We start from the raw sequence: 18,837 nt of genomic DNA, 5'->3' as shown, positions 1-18,837 counted from the left end.
GTTAGTTATCACTGAAAAATTTGGGAAATACCTGGAAAATCAGCAGAAATAAATCCATCAGCTTAGTTTTCAGGTTGCTGAAAACAATTTCCTTTGCTTTTTTACTAGTTCCAGGCAGAAGTATTCCATTAAAATGTTCCATTAAAATTCTCAGTAACCTCATTGGGACCAGGAATGCTTTTTTCTAAAAAAAAAAATATAACACTGCAGTGGTTCTTGGCTCTGCTGGAGTGTAGCATTGCAAGGGTTTAAAGAGAAGGATCTCAAGGAGATGTGATAGGGCACACTGCAGGTTGCCTGTGCTCTTAGAGCAGGAGAGAAGGCCAGAGTCAGTATAGTAGAGCAGAGCCCCAGGCTGACCTACCGCTGCTGAATGCTGCAGAGCTGCTTCCATATCATCGCAGATTTCTAAGCTAGAAGTCTGGTGAACACCTAGGCAAATGCATGCTGTCAGACCCGATCGCTCATGCCAACAGGCACTGGAAGGATCTGCACCATAACCTTTTTCCCAGTGCAGTGAGACAATCAGAGTCTTGGTGTTCAGTGCAGCAACTGTATACCCCTGGGACAGTGCTGTAAGAGAGTCATTGACCTCGGAGCTTAGAGGGCAGAGCTCAGCTACACCAGTACAAAGGTAATTTTGCTGTTACAGCTGCGCCCACTCTAGCAACATCACCCCTGTATAACACACTGAACACATCTTTGTCTGACAATCATAAGCCAGACTAAATGTGCATTGTGGTGAGCAACCCCTACCACTAATATTAAGGTTCACTGCCAATAGCAGGACACCAGAAAGCTGGATGACTGATTTGGCTTGGCACATCTACCGCTTTAGATCTGCAACACATCAGTTTCTGAAGGGCAGAGCACATACCCTAGGCAACAAGAGAAGAAAAACCATGTAATACCAGTGTCAAAGCCAGGCATACAAGCATTACCCATGTGAGCATATTTGATCACAAGAAAATTAGCTTTTTATTTTAATAGAAATCTCATTTAAAATATTCAAAACTGACTTGTAGGGGTGAAAGGCAGCAAAGGAGACTTCCAGCACCTGAAAATTTAAACCAATCCAGTAAAACATTTAAATGAAAGCATTTGCTAGTTTTTTACTGGCTGAGAAATACAACATTCTATTATGATGTTTTTACACTCAGAAGTGAAGAATCACAGATATTTCCCTTTGAAATTTCCATTTTGATTTTTTAAGAACACAGCATGTTACACAAGGAGTCTGAACCAATTTTGACCAGCTGTGGACCAAGATGAGAATCAGATGTCAAACACTTACATGTAGGCACACACATTAGCATGCATCACCTTCCACTCCTCACTCCTTCCCACTTCAATTACCTAGCCTTTATTAGGGAAGTAAGTATGGTCATGCTCTTGCCCACACTAAGGAAAGTCTTTCATCTTGTCTTGTTTTAAAAGACTCCTTAAAACTCATTGGCTCTTGTTTCCTGCCTCCTCATTTGCCCCAGAGAGGTAAACAGTGTAAAAGACAAGGAGTGTATATATTAGCCATGCTATTAGTTTCTTTAATAATGAAAACCCAAGCCAGGCAACCTTCCTTTCAAGTTGCTTGGCTTCTCTAAACCCTTTTTTTCATACTAGACTTTATCAGCAAGAAAAGCAAGCCATCATTGGCACTTCTATACCTTTTTAGAGCAGAAAAATGAATTAGACTTTCTCTAGCTAGCAAATGAAACTCCCCAGCCTCCCGGTTCTCAGGACAATTTAGGAACAGGGAATCACTATACTTCCTTACTTTTCCCTGGAACACACTTCTAATATTGGTGAATGAAGCTGGACACAGAGCAGAAAGACCAAGTTACCTCTTGACAAGACAGATAAAGGGCAGGCAGTTCAATGACTAATGTAGGACCAGAGAGCAAAACATTCCAGGTCTTGCTGTGAGCTTTGGGAATCCATTTATCCTCCTCTCACCAGTGCTTGGACAACTCCCACAGAGAGGCCAAGAAACTCAACTCATGGGTGAGGGCATTAAGCTGTTGAGGGCAGGGACTGTCTTTTGTTTTGTGTTTATGTGTTACTAGCATAGTGGAGATACCTAGATACCAAAGACATAAGAATAATGGTGATAAAACACATTGGGTTTTATAGGTAAAAGCAGGACTAGTCATGCAAAGGTAAATTGTCATTACATTACAGCCAAAAAGCACCTTTTCTCTGGCAACAGCTTATTCCTTTTGCTCCAAGCCTTCAACATACAGGAATATTCAGCAGCTGAATAGGGCTGGTGGATCAAAGACTGCAGTTCCCATTTTTCTCCATCAGTGAGGTAAGCAACCTACCTTTGTCTCCTCATTTCCACAGAGGAGCTTTCCTGGCCATTTCTGCAGGGCTGACCCAGCCCAGACACCTCTGGCAGAAGCCTAGCTGTTCATCCTGACCTTGCTGCCTCATCTCCTTGCATCTTCTTTAAACACTATCTCCACCATATTGAGACAAATGGCCAAGGCAGATGTGCAGGGGGCACAAACTGCTGCCTGCACTCCCCTGCAGATTCTGCAGCATGTTCAAGCCCCCTGTCACACTCCTACAGATAAAACCTTTGCTAACAGCAACGTCTAGAGCAAAAACCTTTTCTGCAATTTATTCAGCAGCTCTACAAGTGCTGCCTGTCTTTCAGGTATCTAGAAATCTGACTAGTCCATGTTCCACACCTGGGAGACTTAAGGAACAGGGCTGTCCCCTACAACATTTCTTTATAGCTGTCCAAAAACTCTATTCTACCTGTGCCCAGCCACATCAGTCCACCACCCAACTCTTCCCAGGGAATCCAAGACCAACTCACTTTTCCACACCTGTTCCCAGGGGACAGGAGGACCCAGGAATCACAGCCTTTGCCCAGCCACAAGAGATTTCAAAGCTGTGTGCCTGTCAGCACGATCTGGTGAGCAGAATGGAGACAGGAGCTCACTCATCACACTATGGTGCCTCTGGAGATGCAGAAAACCAGGCTGCTTCTGAGTCAGTCTTGTGTGCAAGCCCCCTCAAAGACCTCAGGGCTGCAAACTCTTTTCTCCATAGGCTATGGCTTTAACAAACAGCTCTCTTCAGCCCTTCTGCCTTCACTCTCCCCTTCTTTTAATGTCTCCTTTCCCATTCTCCACTCCTATTCAACAGTCAACCTCTACCTCTTTTCTTTCCCTTCTTTCAGCAGCCCTTTTTCTTCCCATTTCTTGCCTTCCCCCTTTATCTCCATTCTCCCATCCTTTTCCTCACAACTCCTCCCTCTTGCACTTCAACACATCTGTTTCTAATCTTAGGCATCAATTGGAAACAATAATGCCTTTTTATTTTAAAATCTGAATGCTAAATGCCCAAGGAAAACAAAACAGAGTTAAACAAATTTGACACTATGCCCAAAACAAAGACATTTTTTCACCTTGTTTTGCCAAAGAGGCTCAAGCTTCTCGTTAGTTCATTGCTTAAAAGCACTGTCCGCTTTAAACAAGAAACATACATTCCAAAGAAGTTTGTTTAACCATCACTTTAAAAAATTAATCCAGATATTAAAATATCTCTGGCTATCAATCCGCTAATAAAGAAAGCAACAAGAAAAGCATCAGAACCCAAACGACACCAAAACTGGAGTTTTTCATGAAAGTTTTTTCTTTACAAATCCCTTTCTCTAGCTCATCAGAAATGAATTTCAGTCGTGCAGAGGACACATGTAAGTTTGATTAAAAACACTAAACAAAACTAAAAAGCCAACCTACCTAAAAAGAGAATTGAAAGTGCAGACATTCCGTCTCCAAGCAAGAGGGACTTTTCCTCCCTTTTTCTTCCTTTCTCCCAGGAACAGCAGGCAGACCTGCACAGGATTCAAAGGAACGCCTCTGGAATGCACCGAGTGTAATTGCATCCATGTGCCAGAAAAATAACCAACTTCACTCTTTCTTCCCTTCTGCTATTCATCTCCTTGTCCATATTCCATCCAGATTCAGTGAGAGCTTTTAGATCTCTGCAGCTGGCAATTCAGGCCCTTGAGTTTCTGGAAAAGAAAAGACAGAGGCAGTGCAGCAAGGAGTTCGCATCTACGGCAGCATAGAACAATTTTGCTTGTCTGAAAAGGAGAGAAGCAGGGGAAAACACTGTGATCAATGTTCACCACATGGCTGCCTCCCAGAAGAGCCCCTCCCTACCATCAGCTGGGATTAATAGTGAAGACCAGTCATAGGGTGAAGTAGAACTAATTTCTAGCAATAATATATATTTACCTTTGGAGGAGGAACAAGAGGATTTCTCTAGTGTCAAAACAGTTAAGTTTGGAGGCAGTAAAAATCCAGCCCAGAAAAAATCAGATTCGTCACTCAAGGGCTAGAGAGAGACTCTCGGAAAAAAGCACACATGCTCTTCAGAAGGATAAACACACTCATGTGTATACATTATCTTTATTCTCTTTTGTAACGAGTAAATTGCAGAATTAAAGCCTTTAGTGTTACTGGAATACTTTCTCCATTGGCTTCATAGTCTTGTTTTTGAGTTTCTAGGAGAGAAAAAATTCCTAAAAATTGATTTAATTGTGCATTTTATCTGTGCTTCACTGACAAGAGAAAAAGCCAAATCAAGCAGAAATCAGTCATCTACATTTAGTGACTGCTGTGGGGTGCAACTTATAACTCACTTCCAAAGGCTGTTTTAAGCCAGCCTGAGAAACCTTTACAGCCCATTTTCAGCTTCACCCTAGTGTGGTCAGCAAGTGAGCAAGTTTTAAAAACTAGCTCAGATACTCCATTCCATTTCTGCCATCACAGCAGTGAAGACAAACCTCAGTTTCTGTGAGAAGGATCCAGGGTGGTAGGGAATAGAGTTCACAGAAGATGACTTTGACCATCTACTGAGCTGAACCAACCAGAACAGAACTTTTTTATTCTTTAGTAAAAGATGTATAAATCTTACAGCTCACAGCAAGGCCATGGAAAGTGATGTTTTACATGTGTGCATATACACAACTGTTCTTATCTATTGCACTTTACACATATACAGGTCATGCTTATACCTTCATGTCCATACACCCTAGGATACATGTGCTTTTCAGAAAACCAAAGCACTTTCAGCTAGCCTAGTTGGGTATTAACAGAAGAGTAATACTGGCTACCTGAAACTCTACAGCAGCTGTAAAGCCATTCAAGAAGCCAAGTAAGCATTTGGGTGGCTACCCTGTGCCAATCTGGATGTTGCCACAGCTATACAGATACCAGGACCCCAGCTAGTTAGTTTAAATCTGCTAAGGTGCATCTACATAAGCAGCAACTGCATATTTCTCTAAAAAAATAGGCATACTCAAAGAAGTGTCCATCATACACAGCTGATTGCAAATCAAACAAGTTTACCCATCATGTACAACCTGGGGCCAAGGGAAAGCTTTAGAAGACAGAACAAAAATTCTTTCCCTTAGGAACGCTTGCAGAAGTATTTCTAAGACATAGGAGAAAGAGCAGGCCATATGCAAGGCTGCCAGCCCGTGGTTTGAGACCTCAAACTTCAGATTCAAGCGCTCTCAATTAGCTCCCCGTGTAACCCCATCTACATGTAGTTTCTATATACCTCCCTTGTAAAATCAGGGATAGTATGCTGCTCTCCCTCTTCAGGAATGAAAACAAATACAGCAGTCTTTATGAAGTCCACAATGGGGGCATTATGCTTAGTTCTACAGGAATTCAGTACCTTAGCTCTTCGCTACAGTACAAGCTTTTCAAGCATTTACTGGAAGACAAGAATCAGGTACCCTGGACAAAACTGGACCCTAGGTTCAGGTAGATCCCATCAGAGAGAAATAACATGGATAAAAATTATCCTTCTGCAACCTGTTTCATTAAACTTTCATTTGCCCCTCCCAACCTCAGATGGAAACAAAAGCAACATTTGGCTCCTCCTCTCCACAACAGCTGTTGTCTCTGTAACAGTGAGAAAATGTTTTAAACAGCATATTCAACTCATATAGACTGATGGTACAAAAGCAGTCATTATTATCAGGTAAACACAACAGTTCCTACAGAGCAGCTGTATCTGTCCCATCTACCCATATCATAAGCCAATTCCTTCAGAACTTTTCCCCACACACTTGACCAAACAGGCTGCTGGTTTTCAAACAGTTGAGTGGATCTGAGAGAACATCATTGATTTTCAGTGCAGGACATAAATCAATGGAGAAAAGTGCATTTAATCCCTTCCCCCACTCTCTAGAAGCCAAGCAGCACTGAGCTTGTCTCTCTGCATTAGGAGTCTGGCAGAAGATGTCCCAAGCTATGCTGTAAATACCCAGCATGCTGCTTTGCTTTAATAGAATCAATGCATCAGAAACCAAGACAGAGAGAAATGTTGTCACCCTGCACTCACTGCCCAGCCTCCACTGCAACCCATAGAGCTGGGATGTCTGAGGGATGCACACAGAGGATGAGGGGGATGTGAAGAATGAGAGAGGAGGCCATGCATGCAAAATCTCTTCTTTATCATCTATGACAAGCCATTCCGCATCCCGTTCTCACATTACATTCAGCCCCTTCAGCAAGCTCCTCAAGAGCAAGTTATGCTTTGGGGTTCAGTGGGGATTCTCCCTCTGGTGTTCATACCTGTTATGGCAAGGGCAGCTCACTTGTTTGCAGAACAGTGACAGGCTACTAAGGGCTGGTGTAAGTACATATAAGGACACCCGCGCCACTCACACCAGCACATCCTCTCAAAACCTTTGCTGATTGTGTTTGGGGAAATAGGTCCTATCTACAGCACATTACTTTTCCAGAAGGGGCAAATTCTTCTAGTAGGCTTGTGAATGATTTCACCTGTCACTGTGCAATGCTAGCACAGCATGGGAGAGATGTATCATGCACTTCTCAGCAGGGAGAACAGTGAAATAGAGAAACTCATGTCTGATATAAGCATTAAGGAAAAACATTTCATAAAAAACCTTCAGAGACTGAGGAAGATTTTCAGGGTTCCTGTACTGCTATTGACAGGCCCTGCCTTTGAAGTCTGGGGTAGGTTCAAGTTAAAATAGCTGTGTACAAACATTTATGGGCCACAGACCAGCTTTTTTGTGGACTTTCCTGGTGCTGAGTTTCATCCCCTTTCACATTTGCATGAGTAACCCCTTTCAGGAAAACGTTCTCTCTTAAATCTGCATGCCCCAAAAGCCTGCCCAGTACTTGTTAGCTTGTTCCTGCATCTCATCTTGTAAAAGCATGGGGGGGATCCTTTCTCTAAACCCTATTTTATTTTGTATCAGGTTATTCCTTTCACTGGGCTCTTCCTGCTCTAGGGAAACAGCTGCTTGGGATGTAGCTGATGCCCATTGCTGCAAAGCTGCACACTATCTTCTCAACACTAAATGGTGCTGCATAAGCCCAGGCAACAGCAGCTCTGACACCCCCACCACCAAAAATGTATCCAGAAGCCCTATTTTTTTCCAGAAGTTATTACACAGCAGTAACACAGACTTGCTACTCAGCCTTCCTCCCGTGCTGATTCTTTATCAAGCCTGTTCTCCAAGACTCCTGATACAAACTTATCTCACACATTTTAAGTTATTTAAGCAGCTTATTGATACAGCCAGAAGAATAAGGTTCATCCATCAGGAGAGCCAGATAAGCACTTTGAATCTCTTGAACAAAACCACGCTCTCTTCAGCTTCGCAACTGAAAAAACTCAAAACAAATACTCTGACAAAGGAAAGGCAAACCACACAAATAAACCAGTCTCTGAACAAGAAAACTCAAAACAGACAAGGAATATTAGGGTAGAAAATAAAACCCTTCACACAGATTTCTTTTAACAAGAAAAGTGGTGGAAAGGCTGCTTTCTACTACATCAGGACTCATATACTGACTTACAAGCCAGCTGTTATTTAAGAAGCTCTCAAGTAGGCTTCAATAATTGATAATAAAAGCACTATTAGTCATTTAATATTACTAAAGAGTCTCACTTCAACAAGCCTTAGCACTCACACTGTCAGTAAATGTATCTCTGAGAAAAAAAAAAAAACAAGCAACCAAAAAGCTCCTAAAAGCTCCAGCTGTTTGAAAGTGCCTCAGTCCACACAGTTTGTTACTCCAACATTTATTTTTATGTCTGTTCTATAGGAATATACCCTTACTACTTTTTTGTATAATCTTATTTTTCTATGTAAGCCTGTAACTATGCCCTGCATTTATAGTTTGAGAAACAAAAAGTAAAGAATTCTGCATACACAAAACCAGCATCTTTAATCTTTATTAACTTTACACTGATGTGACAATAGCTAAGAACTGAGCACAACACAAACTACTTAGGCTGTACTATTGACTTCATATTAGAAGGTGAGCCAGGTCAAAACCTACAAGGCTTCATTTTCATTAACAGCAAAAGCTTTAAATATTTTTGTAACAAAGTTTTTAATTTAAAATAAATTCCTAACAGAACTTTCCTGAGAACAACGACATTCCCTCAAGTGAAATGTTACCAACTCGTCTAACAAAACACCAAAACATCATAAGCAAACAATAACTTCTCCTCACCTTCACAGGCCCCTCCTAACAGGAAAAAAACATAAAAATGCCTACTTAAGAATGCTGGGTTTTATTCTGTTTCCTCTGAAAAACCTGCCAATGAAACAGCATGCTTTAATATCCCAGCTGTGAGACTGGCAAATTGGCAAGTAAAGTTTGTCTGTGAATCACAGGTGTGAAGCACATGAGGCTACAGAGGGAGGGTCAGAACACAGGTGTGGAGCACATGAGATTAAACAGGGAGGGTCAGAACACAAAAAGCAGGAAAAAAGAATGGCTGGGTTTTTAGATGGAGAAGTTATGGTAGAAGAAAATTGAATAGCTTGTAAGTTTAATGATTTTTAAGTTTTTAAATTTATATTTTAATGTATATGTACATAGAAATGTATATGGTGATAGAAATGTTGGAGGAAAAGCTGAATAAACTAGTTAAGAAGTAGGATGTATGCGAAAGCAATAGCTAAGAAAAAGAAGACAAGTTATTTACTGCTTTTACTATAAGGTAAGTAAAAACCATCTCTTTTTAGTACTTTAGTATAAGTTTAATTAATAAAATGCTTTAAATAAGTTGCTTTTGGTTTATTTTTATTTGAAGTAAAAAGTAAAAAAGACTTTGTTTTATACTACTGACCTGCTTGAACCAGTAAACCCTAAACATGTAAAGGTGTAAGATCTACCTTGTAGTAATATTATGTACAATATTTAAGTAGCTCTTCTATAAATGGAGTGAAGTAAGTAAATAATAATTAGTAAAAATAGTTAATAAAATATGATGATAACTAGAGAACCAGGGAAGCTTTCAGTTAATCAAGATAACTTGAGTTTCTGCTACTAGGTAGTAGTTTTTAGAGAGTATTTCTGAGAGGACCTTCTTGTTTTAAACTTTTAAAGTAAGTACAATTTTTATGTGTTGGGGAATGGTTTGAGCATGTGAACTTAATCTTATTGTAAGTAAAATATAGGAAAGTGTAGAAAAAAAGATGCTGGAGAAGGATTGAGTGAGATTGCTTAGGTGTTACTCTGCCTAAACGTTGTCTTAGGAAGGCTTCAGTAATTGTGGTGCCTTTCTAGTAAGTGCTTCTGACTTCTGAGCATTAATAGTGTAGTTTTGATGGTGCTTTTTGTGTTGGTGTAGCTTTCTGTTGGAGAAGCTTTTGCACTGTTGAAGCTCTTAATGAGAGAAGACAGATACAGAGTTCCTACTATATTCAACTCTTAAAATTACTTTTCCTAGCATGTAGTTGTTTCTTTGAAATAGAAATAGCTTAATAACTTGGCACACTTGAGTTGATAGATAATGTCATGCTTCCTGCTAGCCCCACCACTGACCTATTATGTGATATTCACCATGTTACCCCTTTGCATTTTTTCTTTTCCCTTTTTCTTCTGTACTCCTTTTACATAGCACAGTAGTTGCTAGTATAGCAACTAGACATATGGAATCTGTGTCTTAGCTGGAGCCTTCAAACATTGTTGTGAAACAAAAAATAGGAAGTTTGTTTGCCAAGTGTTTTCACAGTACAAAACACTGGGTTAATCCTGGGTATGAGTTGTTCCAGGAACAGATGAAATTGAACATAAAGCAGAAATTTGCTCAGATGCTTAGAAGCAAAAGAAAGCAATAATGTTGTTTATTATAATTGAACAGATAAGATGTCAATACTGGAGGACAGAATTTTTAAATTAACTTTAAAATATAGTATTATAGTATTGATAGACTTTCAAAACTCCTTGTAGCTCTTTTTTATACTTGAATTTCTGTCTTTGTTCAAGTGCAATGGACATAAGAAGGATCATCATGAGCAGTCTTCACTCTGTAGAAATTTCCTTCTTCAAAGGACTCAATAAAGGTTAGTAGAGATGAAGTCTGACCCGCAGAAAAAATAAGGAGAATTTTTTTACCTCAAGAACAAATGTTTAAGCCTTTTTAAATGAAACTGTTGAAGGTAAAAGGTGAACTTTTCATTTGACTTTTCTGTTGTTCTTCTCAGCTTTAAACAAGTATTTTGATACTTTCAATATAAGTATTAGTGCTGCTTTTAAACAAATTTATAATAATATGCTCCAGAATAGAAGCCATAATATGCTTCTGAATTGCTTTCAGGTAACTTCTGTCCAAGTACTTCTGTCCTTTTAAACTCTCTTCTGCAAATAAACTAGACTGAAGCTTACATTCTTGACCACTTCCATCACAGGATGCAATTTGTATGACACAGTATTGCTAGCTGTCTGTAGAAAAGTATGTCCCTTGGCTTGGTTAACAGAATATAACATGTTTTGGTTAGCAAACAAGATTTTTCTCTCAATATTAGAAGAGATTATTTAGAAGTGCTGACTTAGGAAAAAGTATCTTAAAGTCTGTTGCAAGCAGGGACCAGGCAGAAGCCTTCTGTCCCTGGAGTTTTTGTTTTAGCCCTCACTGGTACAGACTTCACTTCTAGTATGTGGAATAATTAAAGAGCCTATTTATTCAATGATAACCAATATTAAGCATTAACTGGAATGGCATGATGGACTGCTGTGGAGATGATTGTGTGGCATTTGAACACTTATGGTCCTGGATTCTGTTCTGCCTCTTTTGCCTACTCTCTGAGATACAAGTGTGTTAAGTTGTGCCTCAGTTTACAGGTCCACCAATCCACTGGAAAAGGGTTTTTTGAACTACTTAGAACCTGTTTTTAAGCACTTTGACATTGTAAGGTCAAGGTTGCCTGTTTGTAGGTTATAGGTAGCTTGGTTAGATGAGATCTGTTTCTTCCTTTGCTTTACAGTTGTTGCACTTGAGCTCTATTTTCTTTCTTAGCAGTCAAATTTTCTAGCCTCAGTGGCTAGAATGACTAGATAATTTCATTAGGTATCCAGTGTTGCAAGAAACATTTACAAAGCCATTAGGACAAATTCCTTGTTTGTCAATGCCATGCTGAGCATATAGTTCCTTACAGAGTCAATTTTAGGAACTCTTAAAGTATGCATGTTTCTATTGAAATTGCTCAATATCTAGATTTAATGACTGTTCATGGCTATCTTGATATCTTATTGGGTAAGACTAGCATATTTTCTTCTTGGTTGGAGTTGCTTGAACACATTGTTGAAATATTCTATTCATTGCTATTCAGCTACTGTATCAATATTGTGCAGTGTGTAACTGTGCTGACAGGCTCAAATGTGTGAAGTGTTTTAAGGAGACTGAAAATTCAAGATATTTCATGTCTGTATGTTTGAATCCTCATAGCTGGCATTAAAATGCTACACTTTGCCTACAGTATGAGTACCACCAAGTATTTTTCTTCTGCTTAGATAGCCACGTGTTGCTGATTGGGCACTTAAAGTAGGTAGCTCCTGTTATTACTCCATTGCTGCTTTTACTGGAATTAATCCAGCTAGATCTGAGTACAAAATGGAAAAAAAAAAATAGGAAAATACTTGTAAATGTGCTGTGTGTCAGTGAATGACTTGTCTAGCAGGACATTAACTAAATTTCTTCAAACATTGACTGCAATCCCATTAACTAACAGATGAGAAGTTCTACAGGCGTAACCTAACTCATTCTGAGTGCATATGGTGATAAGTTCAAGATGCTTATTTGTTTATCCATGTTTTCAATAGAAAATAAATGATGGTGAGCCATACTGTCCAGAAGAGACAGAACATGGCTAAATCCTGCAATTCCATGGTTATAATGGAATACAAACACTACAATTTCTATACCTATGCTTGTTTGAATCCTGACTTGAAAGAAGCCCTTGCAGAAAGCAGCCCTTGTGCAACCTGTTTGTTGATAACTGTGGCTTAAGTGGAATGTATAAGACAGTCCACTAAGAACGGACTGAGGTCCAGATGCTGAAGAGATACCAAACCTGAAAATGTCCCTTTGAATCAAAAGGAATTTGGTCATTGAATTAGAGGTGACTTCCCGTGTTAATAAGTACTAACTTTTTGTCCTGAAGCTTGATCTCTGGACTTGCTCTTATGGTGTTTGAATGTTCTAATGCAAGTGTTACCAGACTGTTGCATTAACTGTGTGCTGCAGTACTGTAATTGGGTCAACTTGCTACTGCTTAGAAGTAGAAAATGTGTTGTCAGTGAATTTCTCAGCCTACTTTTAACTTGGTGTCTTGAACTTGATGTCCCGTTCCTACTTATAGATAGTTAAGACTTAACCCAGTTTCCAGGACAGTTAAGTGATTACTCTGAAAGAATGTCTGAAGAGTCTGAACAGTTTTGTTTGCTGCCTTTCTATATAGAATGTTTTCTCTGGGTTTGTTCTAGAGAACTTGGTCTTGTTGCATCTAAGGCTACGTTGTGGGTACTTTGTACAATCCTATGTACAAGGATTGCTTTATTTAAGAGCTTTATTGCACCAGTTGCTAATGTAGTTCAACTTGTGCAAGTTGCTGCTGTAGACTGTATTGTATCATGCTGCTTAACACTATATGTAACTGTTAAATTTAATTACTGCAACCTATGATTTAGTGTGCTGTTGCACTAATAAATGAAACAAGGCAGACCTCTGTGTAGGTAGCAGGAGGCACTTCTCGTAAGATTTCATGAAGTCCCTGAGACTTTTAGGTGTCTGACACAGGAAAACTGATGGTTCTGATTTTTAAGAAAAGTAGTCAGGTGCTGATTGCCTGAAAATAGGAGGTCTCCAGCCTGTTCAGAAAAGACTGTATCAATTATAAAATGCTGGCTTTTCAGTATGAACTTTTAATGGGCTTGGGTTTGTACCTTGTGTGTCCATATGCTTCAAAAAAATGTTGACACTTGTGAACTTGCCTGGGCGTGCTTACATGTGCAAACATGTTGTATGCTTATGCGTATGAGCTGCATAATCTGTCAGTTTTTCTGTTGCGGTTTGCTTGAGGCAAATGTACTGTGAGGTTATGTTTAAATAATGCCATCTAAGATAATCATTTAATGTATATTACTAATTTAATGTGAGCTGTAAGGAGTGAAGGTTCCAAGACCTGTTCTTTCAGCTCCTATTAAAATGCCAGTGTGGTCACTGAGGCTATGACACTGACTCTGTATGGCTAAAAGACACTTGGAAAGGTTTACTGCTCAGTTGCTAAACCTTTTCTGACAGTCTCAGTTGCACCAATCAAAGCCATTTAAACCCAAAGTCCCAAAGGACTCTTTTTGAGAAGTGAAATCTTGAACACAAAGGACACAGGCCATGGGAACCTACAATGACAATGTGGGCAACCTTCTTAAAGTTCCATTTACAGCTCTGCCTTTGTTATCAAGTTGTGAGTGGGTGAAATCCACTCCATTCTTCAGAAGAGCTCAAGCAGTGAAATAAAATCAATGCATGCTGCAGGCTAATGCAGGAAATCCCTTGACTCTTTCCTCATGGTCCCATGTTCTTGTCTGGTGGTCTGAGTGGTAGTCAAATTGTTCAGGCATCAGTGGGCAGCCCAGAAGAATCAGGACCATAGTTAATAGGAGTGATTTGATAATTGCCCAGGCCAATACATTAGGGGGCAATGGCTTTCTATACAAGCCAGCTGTCTCACAGGAGGCAGTACCTCAATAGAAGCTGTCTCTCTTGACCCCTGCCTTGGCTTGCTGAAGTGAAGTAAAGCTCCCGTCTCCTGTTATTTAACAAGAACATATATTCTGACATCTATTTATTTTCATCTCTGAGGTATTATAACCTGGTTCCCGTTGGAATTTTTTGTATAGATGTTAAGATCAGTGTGTTGAACTGACTCCATGCAGGGCTGATCAAGTTCTGAAGGAGTCTTATTATCTCTTTGCTTCTTAATGTGGGTTTGATAAATTTCACTTAAGAGTTACTGTTCAATTCTTCATTTTCTTCCACCTACTGTGACTATTCTTGAGAGATGGCATGAGTTTAAGTATTTGGAAAAGGCTTACAATACATGTACTGTGCTGTGAATTAATCATGTTATTAAATGAGTAATCTTTCTCAAAGGATTCCTGGCTACTTGAAACTGGATTTATTTGGATTATAAGGTATTCTAGTTTAAGGAGAGCAGAAAGACAAGATGGGTTTGCTCAGGTTTCTTGATAGCTGAATTACAATAGCCTAGCATCTCTAAGGAAACCAATTTTCATGGCCCAAGCAGTAAGGAGAGAAGCAGAAGGATCTCCTTCCTGTGTACATAAAAATATTCATGAAGATGTTGAGATTGCTAGGCTGGAGTGAGAGCACTGTATCAATAAATGAAGAGCATCAGTATCTTCTGACATTACTGAAGAAAGAATGACATATCTTTTGCTTTTATTTCCTTCTATTTTAGAACATTCAGGTTATAATATTCAGCTCAAAATGACACCTGAAGCAAGTTCCTGAGGATTTGATTAAAAAAAGAAAATGTACTTTGTGTTGCACTAAAGGAATCCATTAAGCTCAGTGGGGGATAAGCAGATGTGTAAGCCTTCCCAAAGGCCTCTCCATGGGGCACCTCAGTGTCTGAGATAGTTGGCTGGCAGGTTTGAATGCCCTGACTTCAGGCTGGGGGGAATCCAAGTGTTTCAATGTGATTCACTTCTAATCCAAATGTGTTTAAACCTAAAGCTGACCAACCTCCATACAAATGTTGAATATGTCCAATAGTTTTTGTGTCTCATGTGAACTCTCATAACTGTTTACATGCTTTTTTCTTTCCTATTTGCAGCCCAGAAATGCTTTGGAAGTGCTGAAATATAGCATAGGAGGAGGCTGTTCAGTTAGTACAGATGTAGCCCAGGCTGGGAAGAGCTAAAATGCATAATCCTATAGGTTTTGGAACAAAAATTACTTTTTCCAGCTGAGATTCTTCCCTCGAAGACTAATAAGGGCATTTGAGGGCTGCTAAATATCTGGGAAGCTGGAGGTTCCCACATTGCTAACTTCTGTTATGTCTTCCAGCCCCTGAAATGAGCTGGTTATTATTGTGAAAGAATTGCAAAGGGGACAGCCTGCTCCATTCCTGCAGAGGAGAATCTCTTCAGGATATCATTAGAGTCTGAGCCTCAGAAATACAATCTGAGAAGCAGCAATCCTCTCTGTGCAGACTGCATGTACCTCCCCTGTAGAAGGTCGCCACTGAAAAAGTGATGCCTAGCCTAAGTACACATGGCTGTTCTGGTACATCAGTGGAGTGGTGAAAGAGGAGGAGCTTGGCAGACAAACTCCTGTTCTGAATGACTTACCTGGAGGTAATCTTTTCCGCTAGGCTGAGTCTGACATTAAAAATGGAAGAGGCCAGGGACATTTTCCACCCAAAGCTCAATGGAAAGTGGCAGGTGTCAGATTTTTGCAAGTTTCTTTCTCTTAACTCACAGGCTTCTGCTGACAGGGACTTGAAGACTCCAACCTGGAAAAGCTCCAAACTAAATTTCTGCAACTAACTTAAAATACAAATATTTTGAAAAGGTGCAGGGGAGGGGGAAGGACAGAGAGGTTAAAGGTAGAAATGGAAATTCTTCAGCTCAGAGAAGCAGTGTGAGGGAGAAATCTCATTTGTACACTGCTAGTCAGCAGAAGATGTTCACTAGCATGCCGGTTTAGTCATTTGGAATACTGTGCCTTTGCCAGAAACACTGCACTTGGAACAGGATTTTCCTTCTCTTGTCATTCCAGTGCACATGGAGAAAACTGCTCACCAGTCAGGTCCTTTGGCTAACCCCCCTGGGTTACCAGCTGCACCTTCTTTTGTTTATTAGTTTCAAATATGTGTATCCTGTATGTAAGCTAATTCTCAGTATTGTGCTATTTAGTAGTCTACCATCAGATGAAGAACAGATGCTACAAGAAAGTAGATCCCAAATTTAGGTGACTCATTTCCTGCTTCTAACAGATACGTGATGGATCTGTCTTGGGCAACACTTGTCTTTTGTCATGGCAATAAATTTCATGGAATTAATGAACCCTGCAGACTATGACTTGGATGAGATGCAGCCTTAGGACTTGAGGCATGTGATGAAGATAATGTGCTTTAACCAGTAACTGTGTGTCTGTTGCATTGTGATAGTTATTCACATTCTTAGGCCACTATGATTGCAAGGTTATGCAGCTCAGTTTAGATTGTGATGGGAGACATCCAGTACTTAGGCTTTGAAATTTTTTCTTCAGTTGGTAAGATGCTTGTGATTGCTGGTAGTTTGGGAATGCAACCTATTTCTACTTTGTGTTTTGCACGGTGAAGTAGAAAATGTCACCTTGTTTCAGATTCTCCTCTGTCACATTGATTACAATGATCTTGGAAAGGACTGAATGATCTTTAGCAGCAGAAACCCGTGATTCTTGCAGCTTTCATGCTCTGCAGAAAACACTAGAAATTGCTCAGCCTAGCTATCAATATCCAACAGAGTTGGAAATAAAAATAAGACAATTTCTTATTCCTACTTGTCTAGACAATTTTTTTAATTAGGGAGACATTCTTTTTTCCTGTTTTGTGCCTTTAGTGTAGTATTGATGAGGAAATCATCTAAGTAGGTGCCGCTTGCACCCCGTGCTCAGACAAGTGAGGTAAAGACAAGGATTGATTTTAACAAACTTTGATTTCAGCTTTGTATAACCTGAAGGTTTTGAAGATGTGAGTTGATTCAAAGGCGGTATCATGGCTAGACTATGTTCTGGAGTTAAGACAGGGTAACATCGGATGTGTCTGCCTTCCACCATAACTACATGTGCTACTTCATTCTGTAGCCTATATCAAGAATGTAGGCTTCTAACTTTGATCCGTATCTAGTGCCTTGTAGTGGATACAAGTTTTGCTTACATTAGATACCTGCAGTATATAGTTTGTGGGTATTGACACTGTCTTAGAAGCATTTGTTAAACTGCTGCCATGAGAAAGGGAAAAAAAAATGCTATTATGTTTTTTTTCCTAAGTATACATGTATTGCTGAGCTAAACAGAAATGTAAGATTTCTCAGCAATTGCTGGCCACAGCATTTTAACAGAAAATCAGACCATATTTATCATTTGAAGGTAGAATAGGAAAAATCTCAGACTTGTAACTTGAAAGGGAACAAAAGACATAGAGAAGGCAGACAGTGGTCTATTCCAGTCATTAAATATTGAGGCATATGTCAAAACCAATGAAACTGATGAGAATGCTTCTGTTGATGTTATTGTTATGAAAATTAGGACTGGAGAGGAGATGTACAACAGGATGAAAGCTCTGGGGCATGACAGACACAGGTTTATTAAATCTGGAGTCCAGGCAGTAGCTGTTGTTAAAAACTGAAAATTATACTGAAATAAGCCTCCATGTCTCATCCTGTCCCTCAGAGGGGGCAGTTGAGTGTTACTTGAGTTACAGTAGCACTCACTCAGAGCTGTGCATGTTGACAGTAGGTGCTCTACAAATGCAGGACAGATACTGTCTCTGATTTTATTTCTCAGTGTTGGACTAAGAGAAAACTTGGCATTAAACCACTGTGTTTTGTGAAAATGCCGTTTCCAACTTCACTAAAAGCTCGGGTTTTTGTATTTGACTAGTGGTTAATGGATTGTGAAATAATGAATATCCAGGCTCTTATTCTTTTAGTAACAATGCCATCTAGTGGGCTTGATCGGTGTGAAGGATGGTGGGCTGTGGGGCCAGTTGGACTGGACAAAGTTGGAAACGAGGGAGCAGAGCATGTTCCCAGTGCTTCGCAAAGGTTGGTAGTATTTGCCTTTGCCAATGTTCTACTTATTCCCCTTACCATTATACAGCCTTACCTAGCAACAATTTTCTTGTTAACAATTACTTTTTACACCTAGTTACTCAGTTGCTATCTGGTTACTTCCAACTTCTTGCTGCTGTAGTAAGAGAAGGCCTATTTGGTGGATTTTAATTGCAGTTTTAAAAGCAGTGGTTTTCTGGGCACCTCTATCAAATACATATCAAAGAAATATAGTGCTAACAATAGCTTATTGGAAATTCTAGGAACTTGCACTTCCTGAACACTGCTCCTTTACTCAACGTTTCAAGGGGCTTAGCTCACAAGTTGGTTAATGTAGTTCAATCCCAGAACCATCTGATACATGAGACAGAGAAGTAGCTTCTTGAATGTTCTTGTTATTTCTAATATCTGGGACTGTCCTGTAACTCTTCCACTTACCAATATTGATGAGGTGTCTTAGAAGAATGAGATCACTTGATTTTCTGTGCTGTTCTTGTGCCCTAAAAAAAAAAAAAATATCCTTTTGTGAGAAGTTTGATATATCTTTCTTCCTCCTCGTGAAAACATCTGGTATGTTTTCAAAGGCAAGGGTGGTAGAGAGAACAGATTTGAAAAATCCTCTAACTTCATAAAATGGCTGTTTGTCTTGTCAAATCTAGATGATAAAACATTGTATTTTTAACTAAATGCT

The 18,837-nt window shown here is 39.6% G+C and overlaps 1 protein-coding gene across 1 annotated transcript in view; it reads right to left on the bottom strand.

Annotated features, from left to right (window-relative positions):
• Positions 1-3,867, bottom strand: part of CLMP (CXADR like membrane protein) — a 36,835-nt gene extending 32,968 nt beyond the window's left edge. The window contains exon 1 of the mRNA XM_068418392.1: positions 3,753-3,867. Coding sequence (XP_068274493.1) covers positions 3,753-3,780 — 28 coding nt within the window. The 5' untranslated portion in view covers positions 3,781-3,867. The remainder of the gene's footprint in view (positions 1-3,752) is intronic.
• Positions 3,868-18,837: the final 14,970 nt, after the last annotated feature.

This window comes from Nyctibius grandis, chromosome 25, assembly GCF_013368605.1.
Source record: "Nyctibius grandis isolate bNycGra1 chromosome 25, bNycGra1.pri, whole genome shotgun sequence".
NCBI lineage: Eukaryota > Metazoa > Chordata > Aves > Nyctibiiformes > Nyctibiidae > Nyctibius > Nyctibius grandis.
This window is presented reverse-complemented; position numbering and strand designations above follow the sequence as displayed.